The sequence below is a fragment of the Ammodytes marinus genome (assembly GCF_949987685.1).
Source record: "Ammodytes marinus genome assembly, chromosome: 9".
NCBI classification, from domain to species: domain Eukaryota; kingdom Metazoa; phylum Chordata; class Actinopteri; order Uranoscopiformes; family Ammodytidae; genus Ammodytes; species Ammodytes marinus.
Window position 1 is genome coordinate 14,563,447 of NC_137213.1, and position 24,608 is coordinate 14,588,054.

Below are 24,608 nucleotides of genomic sequence, written 5' to 3' on the forward strand. Positions count from 1 at the left end.
TACATTGAAAATAAATAAAAAATCCAAACAAATAACAAAACAAAAAGGTCAATTCTATAATGTTCTCAGCCAGACTGGTAGGGACGGTCAAATACAAGCTCCGCTTTGACCCTGAATGTATCTATTTGATCTGCTTTTGTAAACACTCAGTGTCACATGTTTGTCCACGTTGTTGCCTTTGCCAGGACTACCTGTTAGTACGCCAGAGCATCCGCCGAGGCCTTCCTTGTTGTCTTGTTACTTGTCACTTCTTGTTATGTGAATTAGATATACACAGTAGCCTCTGCTTCGTCAAAACCAGTCCTGTCATAATTTTGTCGAAATATGCACACGCCACAAGCTTGCTCACAGAAGAATGGTTAAGATTTGCTTGTGCGACTCAAACTTATATAATGTGTGAAACTGGATATGCAGCTCATAGGATGAAAAAAACTGCGATAATCAGACAGTACAGCCCTATTGCATAAGACTTGACTGTAAACTGAGGTTCTGGACCCCATAGCTCATTAACATGCAATTAATGTAGCATTCTGTTTTTTGTAGTTTTTTTATGATATCAATATCATTGCAAACATATAATTCTTAATTCATGCAGAGAATAAATATTTGTTCTTTAAAGTATAACAAGTTTAATGATACAATACTGTCTTCAGAACATTTACACAGAAAGGGGAATTCTAAAATGTCAAATGAAGGAAAAAACACACTCCCGGGTAAATAAACGTGCGTGAGTCAGTCGTGATATTTCCGTAACACCGATAACATCGTTTGAACTTGATTACTGATTAATGTCAACGTTACAATCTCAGTTTTACAGGATGTCAGAGCAACATTTTTTGCCTTCATAACAACAAAAAATCTATACAAAATGTTGAAGCATGTCTGTGTGCAAAAGTGTTCCAAAACTAATGAGGTACATTTCGTTTTTTTTACAGAATGTAATCTATAGTGTTGGGGAGTTGTTTGTCTCAATAGGCTGTAGTAATCAAAAGTAATGAACCTATTACGAGCAGGACCTCTGAGGGCCCGGCGTGGCATTAAGAGTGTGGCACATAAAAGGTTTATTAAAGGAAATTAAGGTCCATCACTGCCACACCTGCTCCCCTATTATAAATGTATGACAGGTCAGTGCCTTCAATCACAACAGCAAACGAGAGAGAGGAGTCATGTTTCCCATTACCAGGGAAAAGTAACAGCATATCCTATGACTCACACATTTCACTGGCCTGTGACCACTATACGCCACCATCAGCCCGGAATAATTATGTTTAATAGGTTTTATTTGGGACCCACCAGAAACAGCCAGAGAGAGTGGATGGATTTTAGCAACTATTTGTGTCTAAACAGACGCACAGTCCGTACTTTCATGTCATTATTGGGTGTCATTACATTTTTGCTCACCTTTAAAACTTTTTTCTACTCCCCCCCTAATATTATACTTTATGTGTTTGAATAATAGTGATGTTTTAGGAGCTCTTTGTGATGTTGTCCTTCACACAAATTGTTATTTAAGGTGCACTACTGCCTCTGGTTTACTGACAGAAATCTCTAATAATCCAGAAAGTGTTCCTGCCCGTTTCTATTTAAAAGAAATAAAATAGAAATCATAAATTAGGGCACGTTCAAATGCCTGTTTTGTGTCTCATTTGTACATTGCATCTTTTATTTACAGATGGATTCTGAAGGTGAAGAGCAAACCCTGAATGTAACATGTAACAGTAGCACAGGTGAGTACAGCTTCCCGTTTTAGTTCAGTTTTTTTTGCCTAAACACACATGCGCGCACACACAATGTTCCACTTACCGTCATGGATTAGGGGTATCAGTTCAACAATCCAACTTTATAACTGTCAATTTTATGTATTATCTTACCGGTCTCAAGAGCACTGCACTGCCATTTCATTATTCAGAGGGGAATAACTTCATTAAATCGGAAACACTGGCTCAAATTAGTTAAGGAGTGTGTATATATCGTGTGATTGAAAACCTCTAGACTGGATATGTCATTATACAAGTGTTCAGGGGACTCTGAGGCCTGCCTGCTCGCGCTGGAGCTATTACTACATCTGGGGAACATTCATGAAAAGTGTTATTATTGCTTGTGCTTGACGAGAGTAGGTGAATAAACTTGTGAATGAGATTGACACAGGCTTCAGGGAAAATTGATTTAGTCTTTCAGATCATGTTGTCAACGCCATCAAAGGATGAGCGTCTGTCAGTGTCCCGGAGAATGAGCAAACTGAATGAAAAAGGCCTCGCAGATCAATGAAAAGAACCACGTCTCCATTCTAATTCTGATTATACCCAATGGTGTTGTAAAAAGACAATGGAAATCTGAGGTGAAACGGCTGTGTATAAAAGCAGTATTAGCCCGGCTGGTGTCATCCCTTTTAAAACATTATCGACAAAACAAATATTTACAGAACATAACATTTCATTAGCAGTAGCCCAAAAGTAGTGAGCCCGGTTTTTAACCTTTGATGAAGAATATGTGGACAGATGCTGCCGCTACTGTAGTGGAAATGTAAACATAACTTTTTATCTTTTTTTTGTTGCTTTTATTACACAGGGCTGGCCGACTGCATCACTGAGACTCACAGGTGAATTTTCTTTATGATGTGAACACTTTTCTCATCTCTTTTTCATCTGCATGCCAACAAACTAAAATGTTCCTAGATCATGGATGTGGTTCATTACAAGGGTTTTAACTTCAATTAAAAAATAAATCTTAAATTTTTAATTGTTGGGGCCTTTTAAATGAGCCAACTGAGGCCTTTGTTGACCCTGCTGTGCTTTTTGTCCGTTCCTTCTCTCCTCTCTCTTCCCCTCCAGCCCATATGGGTCCGTGGCTAGGAAGAGGAGTGCTCAGGATGGGGTGCAGGGCGCCCCCGTCAACAAGAGAAAGTCCCTGCTGATGAAGCCGCGCCACTACAGCCCCAGTGAGGCATGTGAAGAGGAGAGCGAGGACCTGGCACCGCCACAGGACAAAGAAGAGCTGAGGAACATTGACACTCCAGCAGGTAAACAGATGTCCTGTTGTTTTGTCTGTTTTGATGAACAATTGACGCTGAATTTTAAAATCCCATCTGTTGCATTCATATTTCCCCCTCCCTCTGCCATCAGCCAGCAGCCTCAGTCATTGTGCAGTGGAAAGTGAAAGACTAACACTGCTGGGTCCACATTAGTTGTGTCTCACGTCCGCAAATTGAAGTTTTGACAGCTGATCTGCCATGATATTTCTGGCGTGGCGTTACCCCCTCCTTTGATGAGGCCAGTATTTCAGACCCCTCATCTGTCCTTTTTCAAAAGCCAGGCCAAACCCCATTGAATCCATAGAATGAGACACTGAATGGGGGAGTGCACCGGTTCACTTTGATTTAAATTAAACTTCTCCCATTCTCTTAAGCAGAATTTCTTATTGAAGTTGCCCATTGTGGAAAACAAATGAGGCATCGACAGCGCCTGGCTGATGTTTTGCAGTTTATTTAATCTATTTATTTTACGAGGACTTCACTAAACCACGGTGACATTTCATCAACAACATTTAAAAATTGTTTATTTTCAGGAGCAAATTTTTTTTCTTTTTTCCTAATGAATTGAATTTTGTGCATTTTGGCAACAATGCTCGACGTGTGCGTGTGCATTCTCGCCCACTATAATCTGCACTGATTTGGTATATTTTTAACGATGTAACTAAGCAACAAACGTAATTGTCCCTTTCAAAAGCTTTTGTTAGGCCCTCTAACACAGTCTAATACATAATTAGACATAATGTCTACGGCTCATTATAGTACACATGTGTGTAGTTAAATGGACCAGGAGAGTAGCTCACTGAATTGTGTGGATTCATTGGAAATGGAATTTATTTGTTTCCTGGGTTCATATTACATTACAATTATCTTAGTAATTCACTATGCATCATCAGTTTTTCCCTTTTGTTGTGGTGAATTCTAAATACTTTTTTAACGGTTGTTTGACTGCTGTATATTTTCCTTATCTGAACCTAATATTCAGTGGATCGGCTTTAAAACAAAACAAAATACTGCCAGAATGGACACAAATGTATCTGAAGAGTGTCAAATGAACACGGCTATTGAAAATCAGAACATATTTTGCTGTTATCGTCAGATTTGGGGGCTATTTTCTGTGGTAAAAACGTAAATTGGAAAAGTGGACTGGAGGCAGTAAGAATTTTTGCGGTGGGAAGCTGGTCATATCTGCATTTTAACAAAAAAGGGAGAAAAATAAGCCTCTCGTTTGGTTGAGCCACACTGCGTTCAACTCCAGCCAACTGCAGCCCTGCTGCAGAGTGCTGGTAATGGCTATTCTGGAGTACAAACTGTTCACCTGTTCCAACACACAAACCACCGGAGGGATCCAAGTTTTTTTCCCTCCATCTCTTTCCTTTTTTCACCGCACTTCTGTGTCTCTCTGTGTGTGCGTGTGTGTGTGCTTGCGTGTGTACACGTCTTTGTGCTTGTCTGACTGTATGCGGCTGTGTCAGGCCGGGAAGTCCATCTGGATGAAAAACAAAACCCTTGTTGCTTGCCTCATAAATGTAAATACTTGTAACTGGCTTTAAATTTTCATTCAACAGGGTTGGTCTTCAGACATTGCTTTTCCAATATCTTCAACAGCGGGGAACTGAAAATGACACACTGTAATGTTTTGCCTGAGCAAACTGCATAGGAAATTCCACTTTATTTTAATGATGTACAAATTCCTATATTTATATGAGCATTTTGTCTTTTCATTAGCACCACATCATTTATGTAAAAGCTCTTTTGGTGAGGATTTAGTTTTTGCGCTGCTCCCATTAATAAGTCATAGCTGTCTGATAATGCCTGTATCAGTTTGTGATCTGATTCTCACAATCCATCGTTATCCATCTCCTGAACCTCTCCAATCCTACTTTTTTTGGTTTTGATGTCTAGCCACTTAAGAGGATATAGGCCCACGGTCCAGCCAACTTAAAGTAAAAACTCTCCCAGTCCAAAGAGCATTAATCGAGCATAAGTTAGAACGATTTTGGAGGATCAGGAGAGATTTTGTTGAATCAATCCAGATGATAGCTTTCCATTGTTAATCACTCTCCGCGACTTCATATAATCAGTGGTGTTAATAAAGTGTTGTTTCAGGGGCATTTTAAAGGGATAACCCTCTTTGTCTGTTCCCGCTGATCAGACTTTCAATGTGTAGGGCTTCACACTATCTTGTGGCTGTCTGTACATATGAGTGGGGATTTCTGGATTTAATACTAAAAAGATAGATGGCAAAAGGTCAAAGCAAATTAAATTATTGAGAGCGAAAATAAGCAGGAGAAAAAGAGATTATAGGAAATCACTGTAAAAAATAATAATAAGAAGAAATACATATATATTTTATTAATCTGCAGTAATGGTACTAGATTTATCATATGCGTTATCCTATCACACCCACAGGGATTTTAAAACTCTAAAGCCAGGAATTTAGCGAGTCATCTTTCAGAACAAATACATGACATTATTAGAGTCATTTTTTTCTTCCTGCAGAATCTTGCATTGAAATGGTCATTGTAAGTTGTTAATATTTTTACACTAATGTATTAAGATAAGTGATTTTTCAGGACATGTTCTGTATATAGTAGGACATTTCTTTTAACCTTTCTTTCTTCTTTTTGTGCACACTGGTTGACAAATCACTTTTAAAATCAAATGTATTCTTTATACCGTGACGTCTATGATTTTGATTTCATTCTTCAACCACAGTTTTTTTCTTCTCAATAAACTGCAGGTGAACTTAAAATACAAGTTCTTAAACCGGGTTTCGCCACACAGACAGCTAGCAGCTCACTGAGATTTCTCCTTTTTATCTTCATGTTTGCGGTTTCTTCCCTCTGTTTTTTCAGGGGATCATTCATTCTACACTCTCCTCGCTCTCATCCCTAGAAAACAACAATTATCTGCTTTTAAAATATGTTTTTTTTTGGTTTAGACGACAACATGTTGCTGCTTAGCTCACACTTAAATATACACATAACTAATTAGAAAAGTGATGTTCGCCGTCTACCACGCAGTAAATCCTTCCATAATCTCATCCTAAATCTCCATTGGGTTGTTGCTTCAATCGGAAACACAGAGGAAGAAGAAAACAATTGTGTTTCTCATCTCAACGTTTCATCTTAAACTAGTAGAAGGAAGGGTCATATACTGTATGTTATCTAAAAACATACTTGGATTGCTTGGGAATCTTGCAACCTTATGATTATCATTGCTATTGCAACATGTGTTCTTATTAATCCTCTAGAAGGTTGAACAAAAAAACATGTTTTTCTGAGGATATTATTTGTGGAAAAGTAACCAAAAAATCTTTAAAACCTTTAAAGGATTTGGAGAAGATTATCGAGGACATACAAATTCTTCTCTTTAACATGTGTGTTCTTTCAAAATAAAACAATAAGTGCTTTCTTGTTTTTCCTTCAGATGGAAACTTAAGTGCAATGAATGGTTTTGCCAACCAAAATGGCTCGGGCGATTCTCTAGGATGGTCGGAGGTGACATCTAACGCTTCGCCGCGGTGCGAGCCCGACACATCTGAACGTCCGATGGATGATGAAGATGATGTTGATGAGGAGGTCCTTCACAACGTAGAAGAAGGACAAAGTCAAGACAGGCTATCCAGGACACCATCACCACCACAGAGTCCATACGAAGCCATGAGGGAGGCTGAGTGGGGGCCCCTGGCTCTATCCGCCAGGGTGAACGGCTCCAGCTGCAGCCCCTCCAGAGCCTCCCACGAGCTTTCAGGCAGGATCGGGAACGGCCATGTGACAAAAGACCCTCGGCAAGAGTTGGGCGGCCTAATGGGCCGGGCTGGTATCTTTCAGGCTGAGGCTCTTAGATACCGGCCGCATCCCACAGAGGAGGACAGTGAGGAGGAGGAGATGGAGAGGCCCCCGAGGCTGGAGGGTTGGGCCCTGGGTCTCCACGAGAGAGGCCTGGAGATGAGCCGAGGGACGGTGAACTTCAACATGTTGGAGCAGGCCATGGCCCTGCAGACGGAGCAGAGGCAGGTCCTACACCACGCCTACAGGGAGATGGACCGCTTCCTCATGGAGCAGATGACCAACGAGAGAAGGCATCACAGGATGATGGAGATGGACGGCAGACTGAACTTTCACGGAGGGAAAGGTAAAAGCAAGGATGAAGTTCAAATGAAAGATAAACACAGTCTTATAAGTGGAGTGAGCGACTCTGGAGAACGCTTGTTGTCAAAATCACTTTTTGTCAAAATCAGTGAATATCTTCTTACAATTTGCTACCTGTGTATGTGTGCTGAAAAAAAATCTGATGTTTATGCACAGCCAAGGCTCTGTAAATGGGTATATAAAGAAAGGGGCCCCGCTGTAGCTAGCAACATGCCTATTTAAAGAGCCTCGGCTGTGTATTAACAGCAGTTTTTTTTTCAGCAAACACACAGTACGGACAGGTAGCGAATCGTAAGGAGAAATTGACTGATTTCGCATTCTCCAGAATCGCCCAAGTCCACCTTTAAGAATCAAAAGTTATGCCAACTAACAGTTTTCACGAATGTACCTTGGTCCAGCATAAAATCAGATTGGGCGCTCAAAAAAGCATTAAAAGGAATAAAAGACGGGATAGAAATCAGAGGGAGGAAATCCTCTTAAGTACTACAACATTTTGGCAACAAGTGAAGTGATAAATAAACTGACTAAAATGAAGAACAAAACATTTCTGACGGAATTTTGCTACAACTCTGAAAATTGGATTTTGATAGGAATCAACTGGATATTTAACCATGAACATAAGTCTTAAATCCTCCTAAAGTACCTCTCATGTTTCCCTCTGATTCTTCAAATGACTGCAGCTAAATGTGTAATCCTACATGTAATCTTTCGATGGATGGGCATTAAGAAGTGAATGACCTGCAGCCTTAACTAAAATGACAGATTAATAGATGCATGTTGTGGAGGGGGGAAAGTGTTGAGCTTTGCATGATATTTCAATCTGTTGACCTGTGTACAATGTGCATGAGTGCATTATATGTAAGTTTCACTTATTTATACATTTCTTTGACAGAAGGTCTTTGTGGCAGGTTTAGGCAGCAGAACAGTGGTTGTCTTATATGTATTGTATGTTTGTTTTTTTTCTTGCCAGATTCTCCACGCACAGATAAAAAGGATATAAAGTGTCCAACTCCTGGCTGCGACGGCACCGGTCATGTGACCGGCCTGTACCCACACCACAGGAGTTTGTCAGGGTGTCCTCATAAAGTCCGAGTTCCTCCAGAGAGTAAGTCACAAAAGCAGTTGTGTGTATACATGCTGTATAAGAGATGATTTATACTTAAAAAAAAAACTGAAAAACTGCCAGTTTCAGGATTTACAATCAGTCACGGTAATTGCAATCCTCTTAGCGCAGACCCAAAGACAAGAAAGACCTGCTTACACATTTGGTTCAATTCAAAGATGTACATGAAACTTTTCAAATACATTTAAAGGATTCTCTCTCTCTCTCTCTCTCTCTCTCTCTCTCTCTCTCTCCCATTTTCATAATGTGTTATGTGAATATTGAATTCTTTTTCTCTCTCTCTCTCTCTCTTTCTCTTCACATTGGCGATTGTTAAGTCATTTCAATATAACTCCACAAACATTCAACATTAAACAGAAATGTTACAAAAGGAACAGAAAAAGTAATTAACTTTTCAAAAACGCGCGTGCTCTTAGTCTGGAGGCAGTATTTGCAAATCAAAGGGCTAGCTAACGCAGCATTCAAAAATAAATAGACAACTCCAACAAACTAATTGGAGAATATGTACAGAGACGAAGTTTCTAAGGATACAGAGCGGAACCTTTAACGACGCGTTTGTTTTGAAGAATATAATCAGCTGTCTTGTTACGCTCCTTTTTGCACTAAGCTATTTACGTTTCGGCCACATTACAGCATTTTCCTCACTGTGAGGATGCCTTTTGCTTTTTTCCTCTGTTTCTGTGTCTGAAGGATCTTTGCTCTATAGGCACTAATGTACCAGCTAGTTACACAAATCACCATTTAATGTAGGAAAATATAGTTGTTTTTTTACCATAATGGTCTGTGTGTGTTTGAACATATTTATACACATATAAGTGTTTGTGTGTGTCTCAGCTTGATTATGTCTTACTTGTTATGTTATGTTGGACATCTTTCTAAACTAAAACTCCTCTCTCTGTCTTCATCCCCTCAGTCCTGGCCATGCATGAGAATGTTCTCAAGTGCCCTACACCCGGGTGCACAGGGAGAGGCCATGTCAACAGCAACCGTAGCACCCACCGGAGGTACATCCACAAAAAAAGAGCTATTAGAAAATCTGCCCCCTTGTAATACATGAGTGGCAGTATTAGGCTAATGTGTTTGATTTCCTCCCCCCTCCCAAACCAGTCTCTCAGGCTGCCCCATTGCTGCCGCCGTGAAAGTCTCCAAACCTCAGGACGAGAGCCTGAAATGCAGACAGACACCTGACCGCTCGCCCAGGTACGCCGCCACATTACGTTTGAAGGGGTTTTCACTGTGATCTATGTGGTCAAATGTGCAGGAAAAAATAATTACAGCGAGTTATCCAGAAATAGCATTCAGCTCTGCAGTGGACTGAAGTTGTGATAGTGTAACTGAGGTTATGCAAAAGAGTGATAAACACTATCATTGTTGAGAAGAGTGTGGGATATTTTTATTCCTTGATCCCAGCAGAGCCCATTTGGAGCTTTCCAAGCAGACACAAGCAACGGTTGCTCGCCGTGTGAGTTCCTCTCTATTAGAGATGATAAAAGAGCAGAACTCTTTGTTCCCTGTGGATATATCATGGGCAGGGTGCCCACTCCTACTATATTAATTAGTCTGGCAACCTGGCTGTGGATCTACAACACACATCAGATCCCAGACTCTATGCGTACAAAAGCACTGGCATCCCTGAATGTTTTTAAACAATGTCTATGCTTAAGTGATTAAGATGAGTGTGTGGGGCACGTGTTATTTCAAGTTTTGCACAATAAAGTGAAGTCTTTTTTTTTCTTCTCATTTGGTCTCCTCATAGGGCCATCGGCTTGATAAAGAAGTTGGAGATGAACCAGTTGAACTACAGGCTCTCTCATCCAGTAGCAGCCTTGCAAACCAGCCTCGATAAAGACATGGACAAGTACAGCAGAATCCGCTTTGATTACGCCAGCTTCGATGCGCAGGTCTTCGGCAAACAGCCTCTGATGGGGAACAACAACCAGGACCTGGAAATGCCACATTACCCTGACTGTGAGTGGAATACATGATATATGATGCAAAAAGGTTATTTGTATGTCTATATGGTGTTGATATGTGCTTAATATCAGCCACAAAATAAATATAAACCCACGACAACCAGAGATGTAAAAGCAAATCTGCATTTTTCAAAGATTGCATCTCTCTTTTTGAGTCAGCTGCTGTTGCTAATAAAAACAAATGTGTGACTTGTGTTCTATGCATTATTAAGTCTGGGTAGAGACACCTGGTGTCTTAGTTACTAAATTATTCTCTAATTATTTGTCTTTTAGCACCTCAGCAGTATCCTGGCTTCCTTGGTGCTCTGGGTGGCCGCTTGCCCACCTCTGGTCAGCACAGCCCGCCGAGTCAATTCAAAAAAGAAGATGGCCTCCAAGCTGCAGCAGCCACCGCCGCCATCCTTAACCTTTCCACTCGCTACCGGAAGAACATGGAGGCTGTCGCCGGCCGGCCTTTGGCAACCTCCACAAAGGTAATCAAATTAGACCACTTAATGTGGTCATTTTTAAAGCAACACTGATTTGTGTATAAAAAGGAAAGACATCAAAAGACAGAATTTGGCAAAGGGAGCCGGCGCTCTGGTGGCAGGAAAACAAGGAGGTTTCCACTCCATAAAGCTTTAATGTACACAAATGAAAATTTGTGTAATCACATCAAAAGAAGAAATACAATCAGCCTTCCTTCCCAATTACAACTACTTGCATATTTGTTTTAGGAAACATGTGGTAGTGTATTTTGTTTCGACATCAGCTGGCATGTAAAAACCCTGAACTGTTGTCTGAAACTGCATCTTGCCTGCTGCAGATGGCAGGGGATATTTTGCTTAGTTATATGATCCAGCATAGGCTGTGTGTCTACACCCAACAGTCGTTAAAGCATTTGAACGGATTAAGCCAAACAGCTAAAGGAGTTAACATCTGAAAAGTTTAATTCGCACAAAATCCAAACTCTTTTTGGTAATGTGCGCGGATCCAAAATCTCTTTGGCTGTCGTTATCTCCGCCACGGCATTGTGTTTGGCGATCTCCAAAACCCCCTTCATGATTAATATTGATTGCATTCTGTGGGTTACATACGTGCACACTGTACTGTAGATTATTCAAGGTTTTACACACCTACACAGCACAGATCCTTGTCTCCCAGCTTGTTGCGCTGAGAATGTGGCCTTGTACCAGGTACCAGCCCACTGAATGAATAAAACAGTGTTAGCAAGTTAATCATCTGCTCTCATTTGCAGCTTATTTGTCTCTGTGAGATGTACAAAATAAAGAACAGCTTTCAGGTCTGAAAAAAGGGGGGCCATATTTAGAGTGTTATATGTTATATGCTTTATCTGATATGCATATGTAAATGACATGTAGAAATACAGCACACTTTTAGCACCAAATAGCTGGCCTTTAAATCGGGATATAAGCCGATTTGAGTTATTTAGCCGCTTAAATGCCATCATTAATTAATCAATAGTATCAAAAAATGCAGAGTTTTAGTTTTTGGTTCCAACTAAAAACATTAAAATCTAAATAAATCACAAAAAGTCTTGTGCATCCTTTACACTGGTGTTATTCTGATTAGGTACACACATCATCAAATGGCTGGATAATTAAAGTGGACATCCAATGTTCATATAAATTATCCCCTTTAATTAATTTGAAAAGCTCCCCTTTGTTACCACAAAAATAATGATGGATAGGGTTTAATGAAACATATGCATGGAATAATTGGTTTCATTTATGGAAAAGGATTTCTGCATTTAATGAGGTAAAACTTTTAATACCATAAAACAGCCATAAGTCATCATCGTGCTATTGCGTTTCAGCACGGAAACGACAAACACATCTGTCAGTGGGGGAAACTTATGCCACATTAAGCTTTTTAATTTTTGCCATAATAATGATGACCTAAAACAACCGCCCTCACCCCACCCCCCCAGCTGCCATCTTGGTTGTGTGTCCTAGAAAACAGATGACACAGCTGTCACTAAAAAAACTACACACCAGTGATTTTTTTCTTTTTTTTGTGTTCAGCAGAATTAACACAGGCTTAGTTTGGTACTTTGTCTGGTGTGAGATAACCACTGTATGTATTATTTAAATACATTGTTTGTTTGCGCTGCGTTTCAAGTCATTTTTCATGTTTACAGAGGAATGTTGTTGGGTTCAAGTTAACCATATCGCTGCTGTCATATTAATGAGACATCGTGCTGTTTTATTTATATTCCTTGCAGTGTAATTAGAAAACCGGCCCTATTTTTATCCCCTGAATCATTTGTTTTCCTATGTTCGTATGCGCAGCAACGATATGGGAAGCATACTTTATTTATAGGAACCTTCCTCAGCATGCTGTAACATGTAATATTACTTGATTAAATGTTGATGATTAAACCTTTCTCTGCCTATAGGACACGCTCATAGAGGTGGATGAGAATGGCACCCTGGACTTGAGTATGAAGAAGTCCAAGGAAAATGGAAAAGCCCAAACAAAAACACTTCTGGACGAATCGCTGTGCCCTTCTGAGTCCGCCGTGGCCAATGGCGGGAGTGTGTTGATCAGCCCCGCCTTCTACCAGCCGCTGTGTGAGAGAGACAGCTGGGAGAGCCCAATCCCTGTCAACTTCAGCCAAGCACACCTTTTACAGGAGGCAGAGGTAACCCAAAAAAAACAAAGCACCAAACATCTGACATCTTGCGTGTAATCTGTAATTGTAAGATAGGCATAATGTACAAAAGAAATGTGATGGATGAAAGATGAGAATTTGATGATCAAATGCTATAGAGTGTCTGGTGTAGATTGAGAATACGGTGCATTCTGTTACTGGCGAGCAGAGGTCATGCGTCTAAATTTCACAAAACTGTTGAAATCATTTGAAATTTTACAGTTTAACTGTTTTAAATATATTTCTATTTGAGATCTCTCTGGCACAAACACAACATACTGAACTCGAAAGCCTGTCCCAGAGCTATCTCTCTCTCTCTCTCTCTCTCTCTCTCTCTCTCTCTCTCTCTCTCTCTCTCTCTGTCTCTCTCTCTCTGTATTATCCCTACATTTGTTCCGAGATTAGATCCTTCTTTCCAGGAAACGTTCATAGTCAAAAGTAGTCATGAGTTTAAAAATACTTGAAGAAGGCAAATTCAGTGTAGGATATAGTCAAATACTAAAAATAATCAAGTGTGTCTAATTTAGTCTAGCAATGACTGAAAAAAGGTTATAAAAGGGTTTCGTAACTATTTACTATCTGTATAATATCATATTCACCAAGGTTATTCGATTCCCCCACATTTCCATAACAAACAAGCTAAGGCCCTGCTAGGAACATTGTTGGTAAGAACATTTATGGCGCAGTTTTCTTAGACAACTTTCTCCAGTCGGAACTTTTCTGGAGATATAACATATTTTTACGATCAGGACCGGTGTTAATCTGGTCTCCACGTGTCATTTTTACCCAGGGGCCTGAATAAATCTTAATCTTAAGGTTTTTCTTTTTCTGTGTGTAAGCGGTGGCATTCATTTGTAGTATCGGGAGTTATCGCGATTGACCTGCTTTTATATCATACACAACATCTTGACTGCGCAATCTTGTAACCCTTTAGGGCCAACGGTTTTTAAGAGCATTACACTGGGCTTATCATTAATTATTCACTTTTAGGTCATGCAGATCTGTGGTCAGGTTTGATAGTTTGACAGCTAAGGTCATGTTTTTTTACCTTCTCTGTTCCTACTCTGCAGGATGAATACGATCATATGTTGTTGGAGGACCAACACTACCAAGGAGACCTCAGCATGCTGAGTCCCAAAGCCAAGCTGCTGCTACGAGAATCAAAGAAAGAGCTTTTGAGGTATGTCGCGTTAAAAGAATGAAACATCTCCAGGCATCTATATCCAGCCAACTGTGTATAATGTGAGCTTCCCTCATGGCTGGCAGATGGTCAGTAAATAACGATTAAAAAACGCCACACCATACCTTTGTTTGAGTGGGACAGTGAGTCGAAAAAAATGCCCTGAAACTCACTGTGTGTTACCTATTATTGCAACTGGTGTGTCTGCAGGTTCATTGCGGAGCAGAAATGTATCTATTTGGAAGTGAGTTCTTTCTCCCTGTACAAGCTTACAACTCTTGACTCTTGTAGTTTAGAGTGCATGCTCTGCTGGGTCTCCTCTTGAGAATCATACCACCAGAAAAGTAGGACCCTGGCCCTCTAGTTTCCTGCAGCACAGAAACCCCCCCTTCAGATCTCTTCAGTGACATTCAGAGACTTTATTAAAACTGAATGTCAAGCAGCGTAAATAACAATTCTCCTACTAAACTTTCAGCTGTACTAACTCTTTTGGTTTTTCTCTTCATTGCTTGTGAAAAGGTTGTCATTGTAAAAAAAAAAAAGGAAAAAAAATAAAGAAAGATTAAGTTCATGCTTGGCAAAGTCTGTGGGAAGTAGAGTAATCTGTGCATTAAACGCTTTGTGTCCTCCTGCAGCTGTCCGACCCCAGGCTGTGACGGCAGCGGCCATGTGACGGGGAATTATGCATCACATCGGAGGTACTGTAATTAATTACACTCTCATTAGCGCCCGCTAGCAGAGATGTAGACAAGGGAAACAGTGCTGATTGCTTAATTATGTTGATTATTACAATTGAAAACTTGTCACATAGCTTGTAGAGTTTTATATCACATGTCATTTTTTTCTTATCTATTTTTTTTCTTGTAAACACAGTGACATGAAAAAGCTTTCCCGTGTGACGAGAAAGTGGAAATTGTGTTTTTCCCCGTAATTTTGTATAAATATGCATTGAGACATTGTATTAAGATTATTCCATTCAGCTGTGATCAAAGAGTGCATTAAAATGACTGTTAGCTCTTTATCCTCTCCAGTGTGTCTGGATGTCCCCTGGCTGACAAAACACTCAAATCACTGATGGCAGCCAACTCTCAGGAACTAAAGTATGTGTGTTTTGAAAACTGTTATTGTTGCTAAAGGATTTTTCACATAGAACTAGAACCCTGTTTTTTTTTGCCTTGGTTTTAGGTCAATGCTTTTCCTATTCCTTCCCCCTTTCTTTTATTTTCCCTTTCTACTCCCCCATTATGAATGATTTCTATGTGCTCCACATGAAGTTGTTTTTAAGTACGGGCCCTCAATGTATTGAGGGAGTTATAAAGTTAGAAGACAATTAACGTGCAGGGCTTAAATAGGCCTATAACACTCGCCAATTTAGTCTGTAGTCTATTAGTAAGTTATTGATACCATGCACCCGCCACTTTGTCTGGGGAAAGATTTGTGCTCTGCCACTTTTTCTAGCAAAATAAACTTGTGTACACGGCTCTCTCTACATTAAAAAACACTATCCAGAGTTCAGCGCGCAGCGGTTAAGTTACTGTTCAACAAAAGAAGCATTAAGGCTACGGCTTCACAGTAAAAGCATTTCACTGGCTAAACATTAACAGCATTTCACCGGACAAACGTGAGTTGACTTTTATTTTGAAGTACGCCTAACAGGAAAAGTAGCCGCTCACAAAGCCCCTTCACTATCAGCATGTCTTCTGTTTTCACGAGTTCAATGCGGTGAAATAAGAGGACAGAAAGCTTGTCATTTACAATACTTGTAACCCCAAGCTTACACCAACCGCTTTATGAACGTTAGTGGCATTAATTTTCGGTTTCAGTAAGGTTTTATGCATCAAATTGTACCGGAAATGCTATTTACTACTACCTTGTACCGCCTACTGCTGGCCTGGCATGCTTACTACATCGATTTCGTCCCGTTTCCTCTGAACACATGTGCACGGGTGAAGATGTCAGATAAATTGTGTCTGAACGGGGTTTTTTTTTTTAAACCAAAAACGGGAAAACTGTCATGTTTTCACCGTGAGAACAGGCCCTTAGAAACGCAAAAATTTCACAGAACGTCCCTCCCTACCCCGAATGGTGTGCTATTATACAGTTTTTTGAATTTCCGCTAGGGGGCGCTGTTATTAAGCCCCGACTGAAGAAACTTTGAGAGGCCACGCCCCTCACACCGTAAGTCCGATTGACTTGAAATTTCTCACACAGGTGTATGTTAGGGTGCTCTACAAAAAAGCCTCTGGGACCATATAAATCCGCCTGGGAATATTTTTTGCTAATTAGCATAAACTGAAAAACAGGGTTTGAACCACAACTTTCTCAAATTTCACTTTATCAACACCAAATTTCTCACGAAGCTTCGGGGGACTATGACACACATGCCCGTAAAAGATTAGTAAGAAAGCTTGAAAAATATGGCCGCCATTGACCAAAACGTTTACGCAGGGGCGTCAAATTTGATGGCTATCATCATCAAATTTGCTGGGTATGTGCAGAAGTCATGTGGTAGCATGTCCCTCTAAACTTATCGAGATTAACCCATAGGGGGCGCCACAAATGCCCCCTGACTCTGATTGACTTGAAATTTCTTACACTTGTACAGCTCATGGTGCTCTACAATATAGCCTCTCGGACCATAGGGGTCAGCCATGATTATTTTTTTCATCCCAAATTTGTGTGACCTGAAATACAGTCACGTGACATCTACTTTGTGGATTTCCAACCTATCATCACCAAATTGTATACACAGCATCAGGGGATCGACGTACCCGTGTGTACGAAGTTTTAGCGAGATAGCTCAAAGAACATGGCCGCCCTTAACGAAAACGTCTTTGCGAGAACGGCCGTTTTTCTGCATTTTGCCACGATTGCGACCTTCGATCGGCCGCAACTCGGGATTGGAGTTCGGAAAGCCCGCGGCGGCGGCTCGTAGAAGCGTTCTGGCCCGGCCGACAGGCGAGGCACCGCCGAAGCGGGGATTGGCGGTCGGCCCCGGGCTGCCCGTACTTTCAAAATCTCCGCGGGATTTTCTAGTTTGTATTTACCATTCTGTATATTAGCATGAATCCACCGCTCTTGCTGTAAAAAGCACCTGGTCTCTGTGCCTCTCAACCTGCAGGTGCCCAACACCAGGTTGTGATGGATCTGGACATGTGACTGGGAACTACGCTTCGCACAGAAGGTAGCAGAGAAAAGCCATCGCAACTGAGCATGAAATACATTTGTCAGATGCATCATGACATTCAAACAGATGGGGAAAGTCTCACTTTATGCTGCACTTTTTGAATTTCTCGTGTCGATTGATTCATTTGGCTGCCACTTCAACCATCTATCCATCCATCTATCTATGCATTTATGTATCGTTTGGAAATCCAAATTTTGTCACATGTCAAGCTGTCTGTTTAGTGAAACTTTACAACAACACAAAATGTTGCTATGTGAACCATAGGAGTATTACTTTTGCAATTATTAATATTTATTTATTTAAAATTATAGACTTAAACCTGCAAGTGGAAGTCCACAAACCTCATAGCTGCCTATAACAATTTAGCTTATTTTTTTATTTTTTATTCCTAAATAGATTTCCCTCATGTTAACCCATACTATCTCCAAACGTTTTTGTTTTTTTTAGCTTGTCAGGATGTCCACGTGCCAGAAAGGGAGGTTTGAAGCTCACACCAAACAAGGATGACAAAGATGAGCAAGAGCTTAAGTAAGAGATTTTTTTTTCTTTTTCGCATCCCATGCTGTCATTTTGTTTTGTTTTAAAAAATAGAACATTGTGAAAATGTGTCAGGCTTTTGTGCCCTGGGTAATAAACCTGTAGGCCATTAAGTTAAACAAAGAAAATAATACTTCTCCTGTGGTAACATTAGTGAATTATTTTTGTAAGGATTAGCGACGTGTTTTTGTGGGATTTTTATTTTCAGGCTTTTGTATTTTCCCCCCAGTTTTCTGAATGGAATATCTGGCTTATTACTCTTCACTGAGTGCTTTCTTCATAATTATAGTATATTAAGAAAATGTTGATTTGCCCGCTCCTATGGCATTGCGCTCACTTGCAGCTTTATCATTGTCCGTGAAAGTGTTATTGAAAAAATAATAATGTAATTGATTTTCACTCAAATCCAAAGTCAGATATATGAGCCCTTGTTTACTTATACATCTGGACACAGAGATTTTTTTTTCTTTTTAATTACTAATGCAAGGGCATGAGCTTAGGAATTAGACTGGAATAGATCTCATACACAGAGAAAGGGAGAGTAAGGGGGAGGGTAGTAAATGTCCCTAGATTATTGTAAATAGTGGGCCATATGGCATGCCTCCATTGTCCTGGTGCCTTGCATTAAGCTATCTACCTGTGGTAGTTGAAAGTAATGGGACTGGTGTTGTTTTGTCCTCTAAGTGCTGCGCTGCTGTGGAGTAACAAAATGCTGAAACATGCTTTTTGCAGCAGCACTCTACAGCATGCGTGCCATTTGTATCATCTCAGGTGACCTTTCACCTTTATCAATAAGGGAAGGGGTTAGCCACCTCCAAATTACATTCTTTCGCATGAGGGGATACATGACAATTATCGGTAATTCATGTCACTCCATTACTGACCTGCAGAAAACAGGCCTGGATTCCTACTGACAAACTCTTAATGACATTCAGCGCGAGTTGTGCTCGTGTTTTCAAGCACAAACATCAGCAAGCTGGAAAATGTATGCACCGTAAACAGTGTTCATTCTACCTCAAGTTTCAGTGGATTAGTAACTTAGAGTTAATGCGATTATTTCTAGTTTTGGCGACTTTATTTTTAATCAGCATTTGGCTGGATTAATCAACTTAATGGTTAACAAATCTTCCGGTCTAGTTATTAAAAGAGAGATTTTTTTTAATGATGTGGTTGTTGTTTTTTTGAGCATTTAAATGTCGTTGTTTTTGTCTGTAGCATAGAAACATTTAAAAAAATGCAAGTTAGTCACATTTCCACCATGTGAAACAGCAGTGTTTGCAGGTTTACAACATGCACGCCTCTTGTGTTTGTTCCTCTGGTAGGTGTCCAGTGATTGGATGTGACGGACAGGGCCATATATCGGGGAAATACACATCCCATCGCAGCGCAGGCAGTTGTCCACTTGCTGCCAAAAGACAGAAGGAGTCGTCCATCAATGGCCTGCCCTTTGCCTGGAAGGCCAATAAACAGGAACTGCCACATTGTCCCTTGCCTGGCTGCAATGGCCTTGGACATGCCAATAATGTGTTTGCCACTCACAGAAGGTGAGGTCGCCTGTCCACCATTTTATCTCTAAACAATGCTGCTGGTCGACATGTTGTTGAGTTCTCACAATGGCACCTTTGCTCTCATTCACGATCTCTGCCGATGCTTAAACTATGTCAGTAACATGATGTTCTCCAGCCTAAATATTTGTCATTTATGATCCGCTTAACTATAGCTTGTCGGGTTGCCCACTGAACGCACAGAGTATCAAGAAAAAACACTCAGAAGAAGAGATGATGACTATCAAACTGAAAGCCAGCAGTGGTAAGCTTTTCTGACATACTGTTATGGTATGGAAATACTTAGTTTTTTACATGCAGCTACATGTATCTTGATATTAAGATTTTCAGTTCACATAATAAACTAGATGGTATTCTTAAACTCAGGTGTTGAAAACAAGGAAGATATTCAGCATTTGGATCATGAAATCGAGGAGCTGAATGAATCCAATATGAAAATAGAAGCAGACATGATGCAACTTCAAACCCAGGTAACTATCCACTCTGCCTAGTTGGTTTTAAGGACGAAAAGCTTTGAGATCTTCCCTCGCTCATTTTGAATGGGTTTTTTATTTCTTTTCGAAAGCAGATCTCGTCAATGGAATGTAACCTGAGGACAATTGAGGAGGAGAACAAGATGATCGAGCAGCACAACGACGGCCTTCTGAAGGAGCTGGCTCGCCTTAGCCAAGCTCTCATTAACAGTCTAACAGACATTCAGCTGCCGCAAATGGTATAGTAAGACTTGACCATAGACTCCAATACAACTCATTATATTTCTGACCTGTTCTGGAAGAAAATCTATTTTTCTATAAATTGTCATTTCTGCTTTGCTGTTTTCACTAATAGTCAAACATATTTTTTGTTGCAGGGACCCATCAGTGAGCATAATTTTGAAGCCTATGTGAACACATTAACTGATATGTACAACAACTCGGAGCACGAATACTCTCCGGAGTGCAAGGTCCTCTTGGATAATATCAAACAGGCTATTAAGGGCATCCACGTTTAAGCTGTTGAGCTACCAGGAGGTTTCTTTGACTTGGAATAATGGCACTAGATAGCTCTATTTTACTGAAGAGTGCTGGCTTGGCTGCATGTATAAGACAAGGCTTTTTGGAGATGTGTTTGGCATTTCCCGGTAAATGCACTGCACTGAGAAAATGACCAGCCAGATTTGTAATGCTTGTACTGTTTCTGCATTCACTTGATATGTTTATCCCGGTGAGATTTCTACCCCCTCTTGCACTTAATGATTTTGTATGGTTTGCTTGATTTTAATCTGTACGTGTTCATGTCATTCTTATATAATTGCTATTTATTAATATATTTGTTCATCAGTGTATTTATTTCCTCGGGTTTCATTTATTTCTAGAATTGTAAATGCTTAATATTTGAGAAGATCCGTTGGACTTTCTGCACATTGTAAATTACACAGAAGCACATTCCAATTTCATGGCATACTTTCGCCATCTAGTGTTGAAAAAACGTATATTATTATTATTAGACCATAAGTTGGATCTCCTTTCAAAGTAAATACCTACCAAAACGACTTAAGCATCAATTTTTTTAAACATTGCTTTTGCTTTGTTTATTGGAAACTGAATGTATGGAAAGACAAAGGGAACACTGAGAAAAAAAATGCAATGCAACTATACTGTACCTTTTCTCTTCTAAACCAATAACAGCTGAATGCAACCGGCAGGTGACACTGAGCAAAGATGCAACATCATTGGGTGAACCGAATGTTAAGATTCTCCCTTTTGCATTGTGCATCAAAAATCAAAAAATCCACTTTGTCGAGATGAATTTTTTTATTTTAATTTTTTTCTCTCTTTTTTATATAAATATAGATATTAAACTGCCTTCTGTGCACACACTCCGGAGTGTGCATATAGTATGTGCCTAAATGTATATGAATCCATAAAAATATACGAGTACTATGTTTTGTGGTAGGACAGTATTATGTGGATGGTGTCTAATTTATTATACGGTACAATTATTTTCATAGGAGAAGGAACGGTCCTGATGACTGTTTTAATACCGTTGTCTCAGTAGCTGTAATCTCAGAGTCAGGTTTTGAAAATATCGCGACTGAGATTGAATATTCTGGTGATTTATTTTAAACTTTTAAAAGAAAGAAAGGAGTGATTTAAAAAAACAAAACAAACATTCTCCTGTTTTATCTTTAACTGCTTACAAGCCTTAATATTTCAACCAGTCTTTGAGTATTCTTGTAACGCTTGGGGCAGATTTGAATAGTAGCTGTTAAAACTGTTCTGGCCAGCACTACAACTCGTATTTCAATTTTCATCATTAAATGCAAAAAAAAGAAAAAAAAAAGAAAGAAAAGTAACTAAATGAAAACATAGATAATTGATAGTTGTTGGCTAATCAATTGTTTGTTTGCATCAATTGCACTTTTGTATGTTTAATTATTAAGTATTTTTAGTTAACCACACTGCCCTTGACTCCAACAAAAAGAGGGAAATGGGACGCTGCAGTCGCATCACTGTACAAAACACGTCTAAGTTTTACGTAAAGGTAAATCCCAGCTACAACAAAAAATTAAACCGGTTCATTTGAGCAATACATTTTTCATTTCTGCAGGAAAGAAGTAAAATACATGTTGCGCAGGACATGTTGAGGAACAACAAAAATGTAATAGCAAATGAGCCAAATTACAGAAAAATAACGCCCTATTTTATCCAAATATTCAATACGTTTTAAAGAATTTTAATCTTTAGAAATTTGAATGATTCTTTAAACTTAACAATCCTTTTATTTATAATTTGTTATATTTAATTCCTATACCACACATTGTTTGCTCAGGAAGTTTTGTGAATAATATTTATTTTCTCCCCTGTTAGTATTTGATGTTTTGTAATGTGAAATGCTTTTTTGTGGACCGATATTAGTATGATATGAAATTGTATTGTATTTTTCTTTTCTTTTACATTAAAATGTAATGCTTTTTTTTCAGTTGAAGTAGTTTGTAAATTGAAACTTCCTATTACTTTTACTATTTCATAATAAACAGATATGCGCTGTGTTGTACAGTTTGTGTATGGTAGAAATAAACTTTTCAAATGGTTTTGTGGTTTTTGTCAAAGCTTCTGAAATGTAAAACACATTCACTCCATAAGTATCAAGTGAGTTATCGAGTTTCCTTTGGCGTCACCGCCACCAAGTGGTCAATTCAAAGTATTACATCTATAGTGACAGGGAGTGGTCAATGGGGTCCAGATACTATAGTTAAAGCTGCCCACCACAAGCGGGGGGTGTGTTGGTGTGTATGGTGTAAGATGCCTAACCATGTAACTGCAATGTCCCGGGGTCAAGTTCTCTCTTAATTGGTCCTTGTTTGTATCAAATACACTAAATAGCCTAACTAATGACCTAAATCAAACTAAAGAGCACACAACAAATGTTTTCAATTAATTCAGTTGCCATAACTAATTATTACTCTCATTATAAATATATCTGCCAATTATTGTCTCTTTTAATCATTTGACCTATAAAATGTCATGGTATAACATGTCACAATGGTCAAACTAAAAGTCCAATCACGTCTTTCCATTGCTTGTTTTGGCCGACTGACTGAAAGTTTGTTTATAATCAGAAGATAAAGAAAACTGACAATTGACTAATGTTAGGAGATTTTACAGGAAAATAACATTAAAGTTTGGTCATTGTTATGATAAAAATATTGGGGGGAAAAAAGTAAACAGTTGACTAATCTTTCTATTTCTTACTTAGATAATACCTTATTAATCCCAAGGCAGACGATTTACAGTAGACAACATGTGAAACCTCAGGAACACAAAATAAGTAATGTAAAAAAATAAAAATAAAATGTGTCTCAGGAAACCAGAAAATTTCACACATCTTTGAAAATGTTCACAGCTGTGGGCACAAAATATCTTTTTGGCATCCTACAAACCAAACTCAACACAATTTCCAGATGTCTAACACCATTAGAAAAAACGGTTTGACTTTCAAACTGAAGTCTGGTTGGATCTCTTTTTCCTAATGGATCAGGAGTCAAACCAATTGTAGAAGCAAGCGTTTTTAAATGCACCTCCTTGAGGTGATGATTTTGCAGTAATGCTTTGTAATAATAGTGACAGTGAAACAAAAATAAACGTCTTCCAAAACATATTTAAACCTCTGTGACTTTGATTTATTCCTTAACCTTCGTTATATTGCAAGGTGCCACTGAAACAAGGGCTCAAGATAACAAAGATAACAATCCAGAGTTCACATTGTTTCAATTGCGGTGTAGTAACATTCACAACATCGAGACATAAGTCTGTTGGCTCACACTCAACAGTACCACACACAGATTCCATCATGTCAGACAAGGCCTCAGACTGTCTGTAACATACTGTGTGTGCAGACTGATGAGAATGTCAGTGGTACCGGGTGCAGATATATAGAGTAGCTCGACAGCTAGGTTCAACCTAACCCTGCAGTAAACAATATCTGTTTACATTTATCAAACAACGCCAGGTGGCTAAAATACAAGTGGTTCCGTTAAAGAATCAAGTGGGGGGACAATTATCCAGGATTCTGCTTCTAGAGTTTTGTCTAAAAGGAATATGTTTTATTTTGTCTGAGCTACTGTTGAGGGGCACCACGGTCATGTCCTCATTCAGACCTGTAATGACATTAGGAGCTTACTGTGATTTATGTATAGAGGAACCATATTTACATTTTACTATTATTAGACTACAAATTCTCATAATTGTTTTGAGCGGGGGTAAATTTAAAACTTTCTTAGAAGTAGGGGAGACTCCTCTGACCTCAGTGTTTCTAAATTCCTGGCTACTGTCCTGGTTTCATATATCACATACTAATTATGATGCTAAAAGCAGGCCATACTTGGAGTGGGAGACCCTGTTGAGGTCAGGCCTCTTACGTAAAGTGGCATGCATATATGAATGACTGACATGACTAATAATCCCAGATGACAAGGTGCAGTATTCAATTACTAAAAACTAGAATGAACCCCACTGTAAACTGCAAGACTGTGTAGTTTTTAATCACAGAATTAGGGTTAATAACTCAGACAGTGTTTTGCAATGAAATCCATCTGCAGAAGTAAACAATTGACTCACCATAGAGGACAACCTACAGCAGAATAGAAACAGCTCACACTGCAGAAAACAGTTGCAGTTGATACTAGTTGACTATCCTTGCTATACATGTTGAATAACATAGGTA

At 39.4% G+C, this 24,608-nt stretch overlaps 1 protein-coding gene across 1 annotated transcript in view; it reads left to right on the forward strand.

Moving 5' to 3' along the window:
• st18 (ST18 C2H2C-type zinc finger transcription factor) overlaps positions 1–20,394 on the forward strand; it is a gene marked incomplete at both ends in the record, with an annotated part of 40,793 nt that extends 20,399 nt beyond the window's left edge. Inside the window, 20 exons of the mRNA XM_080034599.1 lie at positions 1,673–1,727; positions 2,569–2,599; positions 2,832–3,019; positions 6,461–7,168; positions 8,156–8,290; positions 9,222–9,312; positions 9,416–9,508; positions 10,065–10,276; positions 10,555–10,754; positions 12,680–12,925; positions 14,005–14,114; positions 14,750–14,812; positions 15,146–15,214; positions 17,236–17,298; positions 17,749–17,829; positions 19,161–19,382; positions 19,559–19,647; positions 19,770–19,873; positions 19,969–20,115; positions 20,254–20,394. Of these exons, the coding sequence (XP_079890725.1) occupies positions 1,673–1,727; positions 2,569–2,599; positions 2,832–3,019; positions 6,461–7,168; positions 8,156–8,290; positions 9,222–9,312; positions 9,416–9,508; positions 10,065–10,276; positions 10,555–10,754; positions 12,680–12,925; positions 14,005–14,114; positions 14,750–14,812; positions 15,146–15,214; positions 17,236–17,298; positions 17,749–17,829; positions 19,161–19,382; positions 19,559–19,647; positions 19,770–19,873; positions 19,969–20,115; positions 20,254–20,394 (3,048 nt within the window). The remainder of the gene's footprint in view (positions 1–1,672; positions 1,728–2,568; positions 2,600–2,831; positions 3,020–6,460; positions 7,169–8,155; positions 8,291–9,221; positions 9,313–9,415; positions 9,509–10,064; positions 10,277–10,554; positions 10,755–12,679; positions 12,926–14,004; positions 14,115–14,749; positions 14,813–15,145; positions 15,215–17,235; positions 17,299–17,748; positions 17,830–19,160; positions 19,383–19,558; positions 19,648–19,769; positions 19,874–19,968; positions 20,116–20,253) is intronic.
• Positions 20,395–24,608: the final 4,214 nt, after the last annotated feature.